Here is a 7,840-nt window from a genome sequence, read left to right as displayed (position 1 = left end):
GACGGGACGGGCAGGTCTGACATTCCTCTTTTCCTCCATTTAAAGAAAGTGTCGGGGGAGGGGGAATCATTGCTAGGGGTTGTATGTGTTTACCTGCCTGCTTATACCGGTTTTAACAGTGGCATCAACTTTACAAGGAGAACCTGAGAGCCTTTTAGTACAGCCACAACAGAGGCCTTCTGCTGTCAGCTCCCTGAGTTTCAAATAGCACCAGGAATTAATTAAGATGAAAAAAACCTGTGTTTTCACCTCATTTTCCTATTTCTTTAAAATTTGCGAGTTGTCTTCCTCAATTGCCCCTTCCCAACTTCCACAATTTAAATGAGTGAAAAGAATCCAGTCATTCCTAAATATGTTTATTTCAAGTTATAGCTGCCGCAGCGTATTGCATTTATCGTTTGAGAGCTCAGTTTGGTCATTCTCTGACTACATTTCCTTGCTAAGGTGTACACCTTTGGTACTCGTTGAGACCATGGGAGCAGCGTTGGCAAGAGCAGCTCAGTGGACTGCTGCTGGTTCTGGAACTGGCACACTTGAAATCACCCCTTTGAATGAATCTCTTTTAAATCAAATTATTAAGTTTGTGGAGGACTTCAGCACTAGACATCCTCAGGAAGCAGCATTTGTCTTCAGAGAGCCCCTTGAGTGGAAAACAGAATTGGGCTGTTCAGTATTTGGAGAGGGTTATGAGATCAGGTAAGTCTGAATTGCAGCGTTTTGAAATGTTGAAGGTGAACTACAAAGCAAAACTGTGCTCATTTAGCATAAAGAAAGCCTTAGTGTATTTGGGAGGCTGAAATGAGTGGTTTTTTAACTAATATGTATTGAAAATTTGAGTTAACATTTGTAGAAGTTTTTGAGAGTTTGAGACTACTCTGTCTTGGTGTGATACAGACCTATTTAATTAGTGATTTATACAACTTGCACTGTCTATTCCTAAAACTTTTTACAACATGCGTCTAACAGTGATTAACCCTGTGATTTCTGTTAGTGTTAGGAGTGGCTCCAGTGTGGTGGGTTGACCCTGACTGGGCACCAGGTGCCCACCAAAGCTGCTCTATGACTCCCTTCCTCAGCTGGACAGGGGAGAAGAATATGATGAAAGGCTCATGGGTTGAGATAAGGACAGGGAGAGATCACTCACCGCTTACTGTCATGGGCAAACGAGACCCGACTCACAGAAATTAATTTAATTTATTGCCAATCAAAAGTCAGAGTAGGATAATGAGAAACAAAACCAAATTTTAAAACACCTTCCCCCCATCCCTCTCTTCTTCCCGAGCTCAACTTCACTCCCGATTTTCTCTACCTCATCACCTCTGAGCAGCACAGGGGGATGGGGAATGAGGATTGCAGTTAGTTCATGATGCGTTGTCTCTGATGGGCCCTCCTCCTCACACTCTTCCCCTGCTCCAGCTTGGGGTCCCTCCCATGGGAGGTAGTCCTCCATGAACTTGTCCAACATGAGCCCTTGCCACGGGTTGCAGTTCTTCATGAACTGCTCTAGCGTGGGTCCCTTCCCCGGGGTGCAGCCCTTCAGGCGGCTCCAGTGTGGTGGGTTGACCCTGACTGGGCACCAGGTGCCCACCAAAGCTGCTCTATGACTCCCTTCCTCAGCTGGACAGGGGAGAAGAATATGATGAAAGGCTCATGGGTTGAGATAAGGACAGGGAGAGATCACTCACCGCTTACTGTCATGGGCAAACGAGACCCGACTCACAGAAATTAATTTAATTTATTGCCAATCAAAAGTCAGAGTAGGATAATGAGAAACAAAACCAAATTTTAAAACACCTTCCCCCCATCCCTCTCTTCTTCCCGAGCTCAACTTCACTCCCGATTTTCTCTACCTCATCACCTCTGAGCAGCACAGGGGGATGGGGAATGAGGATTGCAGTTAGTTCATGATGCGTTGTCTCTGATGGGCCCTCCTCCTCACACTCTTCCCCTGCTCCAGCTTGGGGTCCCTCCCATGGGAGGTAGTCCTCCATGAACTTGTCCAACATGAGCCCTTGCCACGGGTTGCAGTTCTTCATGAACTGCTCTAGCGTGGGTCCCTTCCCCGGGGTGCAGCCCTTCAGGCACAGACTGCTCCAGCCTGCGTCCCCTGCGAGGTCACAAGACCGGCCAGCAAACCTGCTCCAGCCTGGGCTCCTCTCTCTCCACGGGTCCACGGGTCCTGCCAGGACTCTGCTCCAGTGTGGGCTCTCCATGGGGTCACAACCTCCTTCGAGCATGCACCTGCTGATTTACAGTGAATAAATTGGTTTACCTCAGAAGTTTTCTGAAATACAGTTTAAAGAAATTGCATATGCTTTAGCATGTGAAGTTTGAATAACATTCAAGATTCTTCTCTGAAATTTTCTGTAAAGTTCTTATTTTAAAAAGAGACAATTTAATTTTTCTAGTGCAGCAACTGTTCAGTCTGAAGCCAAAGATAAAGATGGCCAACCATTGCTTCTCCTCACAGCATCAACTCTCAGAGTTCGCAGTTTTGACCAGCTGTCCCGTTTGCTACAAATTGCTATGGAAAAAAAGTTACAGGAAGTACAGACATGCCTCGAAGGTTTCCTTTCTTCTTTTTTTTTTCATCTTTCCTCTCTCTGAAAAAGTTTGTCTTCTCCTTCAAGTCGTGTTTATGAAACGTGAAGAAAGAAAGGCATGCCTTCATTTTAAGTATATGAGAAGGTGTTCATTCATGAAGGTGCCTGAAGGTGCCTAAATGTGCTGATCCAGAACTTAATGAAATTTCTATTTCTTCTTTTATTTTCACAGAAAACAATAACAGAGAAATCTGGAATAAAGTTAAAATAAAACTGTGGAATCTCATATACAAATTCATTTATACTGAGTAATACCCCAGCTATTGCAACAGGCAGTAGGTTTAAATTTCTGAAAAAGAAAGTCTTATTGGAGGCTAACAGCAGTTTTTCCTATGTTTGTAGTTTAATCCTCTTCTAAAATGTTACATCCTTAAAAATTATCCAAAGAAAAACTTACATGCTTAAGACATTCTTACCTGCACAAGGTTCATAGTGAGCACTTCCAGGTTCTTCTCACAATGGCTTTTAAAATGTAAGTACTTCTACTGTGTCATATTCAAGTCCTAGATTTTCAAACTGACAAGAAGACCCTTGATACGCCAAACTGGATATCCTCCTCTCATTGGAGGTAGAAGAGATCAGTAATATTCTTTGGTAATATGAGTAGAAATTCCATCTGCAATACTGAAATATAAATGCTCATACTGGATCAAACTTCAGATCCATCTAATCCAGGGTTCTGTCACTGATCATGATCAACCATGGATAATATGGGAGAGTAATACGGACAGGGTATCACACAGAGGCATTCACAGATGCATGGGACTTCATTTGAAGGAACAGAGCAAAATGTTTTTGTAAAACCCATTGACATGCAGTTATGTCACTGTTTACCAAAAAGAACAGCTGGCATAGCTGAGGAAGTAATAGGGCCATTGGAAATGCTGCTGGAAAACTTGAAAGATGTTATTTAACACTAAATTGTATTTGTAAAATGATCAATTTTGCTGAGTTAAACCCATTGATTTCCTGTTTTGGTGCTCGGCCAGGCATATTTTCTGGAAAAGGGGCTGTTGATAAAGGAAAATATTTAATATTCACCTCTTGGTTGAATTAATCTTTGTTGTGAAAAGCAATGTTGTTGTTATGAAAAATTTCTTTTTATTCTTAATGTTTTCATATTTTTAAAAGTGCATTTCAAATTATAAGAGCGATATGAAAGAACGTATCATACAGTAATATTTGATTAATAACTATGCACATTATTAAAGTTCTTATTGTAAATTAATAGCATGAAAATTATTCAGCAATTGAAATAAAAAGTGTTTGTCTTACCTAATCATATTTAACATAGTATCACATTGTATGATTCTGTTTCATGTTTACAGCTAACAGAGATCCTATAGTGAAAATTCTTGGCCCTGAATATGGGACTGTTGAAGGAGAAGATATGTCCATGTTGCATTTACTTGACAAAGTGGAAAAAGATGATGACCCTGAAACAGAGATGAAAATGCAAATCTCTCTTCGTCTTCATCAGCTGGATTTTCAGCTGCTTAATAGTTCTTTGAAACACATTTCACAGTAAGTGCATTTCAAATGGAAGCTAAGCGTGTCAGCCAGTGTGTCTTTTTGTTTTATTGTCGAATCAGATTGATTTCAACCCACAACATCTGCTTTTGATGTGACATAAAGAAATTTATTGAAATAACTTTCACTGTTCACTAAGTTATTGAAAAAAACATTTTTTTTCCTGAAGATTTTGCTGTAGGTGTGGGTATGCAAATGTGTGCCCGTGCATGTGGTGTTTTTATTGCATATGTTTTGCATTGTTTGCATTTTGGTAGCAAATTGAAGTCATTTGTATAAACAACAAAGTTACAATTAAATATTTTCAAGCAAATGTTTGTTTCTTCATGCACGCATGTTAAGTATTACATTGAGTCTGTTTCATAGTTACAAGGACTTCATATTAGCTATGGAACTAAAATTTCACTAAACTAACAGATAAAATTAAGAAAAACGATGGAAGATGACCCATTTCCAGATTTTTGTTGCTACTATTAAAACTCAATGTAAAAGAAAAAAGTCATTTAATATTTGCTTTTCATTTCTCTGAGTACATCCTTTTGATGAATACATTTTAGACCATTTTCTGTTAATTGCAGAGACATAAGACTAAATCCAGCTGCTATAAATAGTGAAGTGAATCTTCTTAAGAATTTCTCTGGGAAAGGAGAAGATACAGTACTGGAATCACTGGAATATACATCAGGTCCAGATCTGATCATGTCTCACGTTTATATATACCCTTATTAAAGTATTTGACTTCTGTGTGAAATTTGCTAAATTGATTTCAGTAATAAATTTAAAGTGTTTATTTCTATTTAAAAATTATAAAGTAAAATAAAAAGTATTTTCAGATATGAAATGTTGTTCTTCAGTGTTTACTTATAGAAATAATCTCCAATTATATGAATAAATTCAGTGGAAGTGGAGGAATTGAACTGATCCTGAAAGTGCTAAGCACAGTTGCAATCCTTGGCTGGATCAGGACATGGGTCATAGAGCTTTACATGATTAATTCTAAACAGTATGAATTCCTAAGAGTAAGGTGTTGTTTTGGGAATTTGATTTGTATACATGTTATATTAATCATCAATCATAACTATTAAAAAATACTTTTAAACTGGAGAAAAACACTAATGCTAATTGATTACAGATTACATGTTCTCTAATGGATGCCGAGCTCCTCCCTGGAGACAAGTGCATGGAGAAATTTGTTACTTAGTCATCAAACCACATGACACTGATCCTTTGTATATCACTTGCAGCACAGCAGGAGTGTTTTTAAATGGAGTAAGTATTAATGAAGGATACCATGCAGTAATGAATATTTTTATGTGCTAAAGTCAGAAATCAGTCAGGTTTAAGGTAGTGGTATTGAGGCTGTAAGACCTGCAGAGCTAGTTTATTCGTACAGAAGGAGAAGACACAGTAATAAATGTATGCTAGTTTTCCCATATGTTTTGAGTGCTTTTTCTTTAAGTTTTATACTAGGAGTGTATTCTGTACTCTTTGCTAGCAGTGTTTGTTTAGTCTTTAAACGTGCCCTAACAGTCCTTCACGCTATTCCTATGTAAAGGTACTGTGGAACTAGATGCCTCTCTAGTGCCTCATTGGTCTTGATATGAGGTGTAATATTTTGTGTGGCTAATATAGCTTGCTTTTGGTTATAAATGATAAGCAGTTCTTTCTCCTTTCAGTGGCAGCTTTTTAGAAATTATTTATCTCTTCTACTTTTCATTTTGGTCACCTCTTTCCTTACAGATAGGTTTTATTTAGGCATAATAGTCCCTTATGTGTGTTAAGCAGTGACTAGAGTTCTTACATTCATTTTGAAGAGAGACTGATGTCCATCAGGCCTAACTCCACAAATTGATTTCCTAAGAGTTAAAAAATCCGGGAAATTTTGAGTTAGCACGTTTTTAATGGATGAAGCTTGTAAAGCTTAGGCTAGTCAGGTCACGTTATTTTCTGATCCTTTTAGAGATCTGCCATACTGCACTGGAAGGTCATATTTACTTGGTTGTTTGCCATAAGACATAAATCCTTCTCAGTGGAACTACACACAGTACAATTAACTGATAGTAATTACTTGCACAATTCTAATGTACCATCATGATTATCTGTTGGAATCCATGGAGATGATCCATACATCTTTACAAAGCATTACTGAAGTTTGATGGAGTCTGCTGAGCATGAGACTTCTGTACCTAATTCATTACAGTATGACCTCTCTGCTCTTTAGCATGATTTTATGATGCGGATTAAATTACCGGTGTAAAGCAATACTATTAATAATTTTAAATTTATTCTTTTTTTAAGGGTCAGCTAAAGGGTAAAAATGACATTGACTATGAAAGAAAAAGTGATGTATATAAAGATATTGCCACATTTTTAAGGGAGAGATCGCCTAGATTTGTAGAAAATATGGCTAAACAGGTATGTATTTCCTGATACTGGGTGTATATTCTATTTTGGACAAATATACATTGTACATTGGTAAGAATTAGATTATAAACCTGGATGAACATTTATGTTCTTTATCAAAGATAAATCTGTGATTAAATGAAGGATACACTATTTGTGTATTGTTCTATCATACCTTATTATGAGGTTCAACCTAACATGTGAGGTCAGCTTCTAATTTTGCATACAAAGTTTTGCTCATCTTCTGATGTTACTCTTTATGGAGCACTGGAAATATTAAAGCAAGAAAATATGATATCCTTATGGAAAAGGTCAACTTTTTATGACAATATTTTTCTGTGATCAGAACCACTTAAATTTTTATCCTCATTCTTTATAACGCAAATATAAATAATAGCCCAACTTTTTTATGAGAACTGCCTGATTTAAATATAGAGCTGAGTTAAGCATCCAGCTTACACATTATGTGTTGCTTCAGCCACTGTAAAGTGCAAGTGTTTTGGCTTTTATTCAGAAATCTATATTAGCTAGAATCACAGAGCGCCTGGATGTTTCATCATTCCTGGTAAAAACTCTATTTTCAGATTTCTAGTGTCTTTATAACAGATTAATAACTTGGTGGTAAAATTCCTTACAGGCTAAAACCTGTCAAAGTTTTATTGTGGTTATTTATCTGAAATTTTAATTATTGCAAGAAGGAAGTAATTAACAGGGAAATTTTCTTATCTTTTAGTTCTGATTTTCTGGGATGTAGGGTTGTGGTTTTTTTCAGATACAGATATTTGACAGTTCTGAAAGAACAGAGCATTTCAAGTTGTACACATAAATACAGTAGCTTATATTAACAGTAATGGAATTAAATTTTTAAGTTATTCTGTTTGAAAGTGCAATAAGTTCCAAAATGTATTTTATTTATCCCATAGGCAAGTATATTTTTAATGTTATATCTATACATCGGTTTATATTTCATAAATGTGACAATATATTAATGTTTTTAGAAATAATTACTGGTTTAATGTATTTTCAAGATGATTTGGCTTCATTTGATGGTCATGAAAGGTAGAATATGGTAATATTTTAATAATTTTTTGCAGTTCTAAATGTTAATATAGATTAATGTTAATATCGATCATAGAGATAATACACCTTTCTTTACTGGTTTTCTGCTCTTATAAAGATATTGTAGCTATTCAAGAAATGTGTCCACTCATTAAATAAGACTTGAATAAGAATTTGTCCTATTTTCCTTCAGTTGTCATATAAATCACTTAGTATTCCCTGTGTAAATAAGTTTGTACTGAAGA

General features: G+C 36.8%; 1 protein-coding gene across 1 annotated transcript in view; it reads left to right on the top strand.

Moving 5' to 3' along the window:
- Positions 1-447: 447 nt before the first annotated feature.
- Positions 448-7,840, top strand: part of ARMC4 (armadillo repeat containing 4) — an 87,254-nt gene continuing 79,861 nt past the window's right edge. The window contains exons 1-6 of the mRNA XM_009707150.1: positions 448-696; positions 2,409-2,566; positions 3,932-4,127; positions 4,712-4,818; positions 5,266-5,402; positions 6,432-6,548. Of these exons, the coding sequence (XP_009705452.1) occupies positions 473-696; positions 2,409-2,566; positions 3,932-4,127; positions 4,712-4,818; positions 5,266-5,402; positions 6,432-6,548 (939 nt within the window). The 5' untranslated portion in view covers positions 448-472. The remainder of the gene's footprint in view (positions 697-2,408; positions 2,567-3,931; positions 4,128-4,711; positions 4,819-5,265; positions 5,403-6,431; positions 6,549-7,840) is intronic.

Source organism: Cariama cristata, unplaced genomic scaffold (genome assembly GCF_000690535.1).
Source record: "Cariama cristata isolate BGI_N322 unplaced genomic scaffold, ASM69053v1 scaffold22629, whole genome shotgun sequence".
In the NCBI taxonomy this organism is placed as follows: Eukaryota; Metazoa; Chordata; class Aves; order Cariamiformes; family Cariamidae; genus Cariama; species Cariama cristata.
This window is presented reverse-complemented; position numbering and strand designations above follow the sequence as displayed.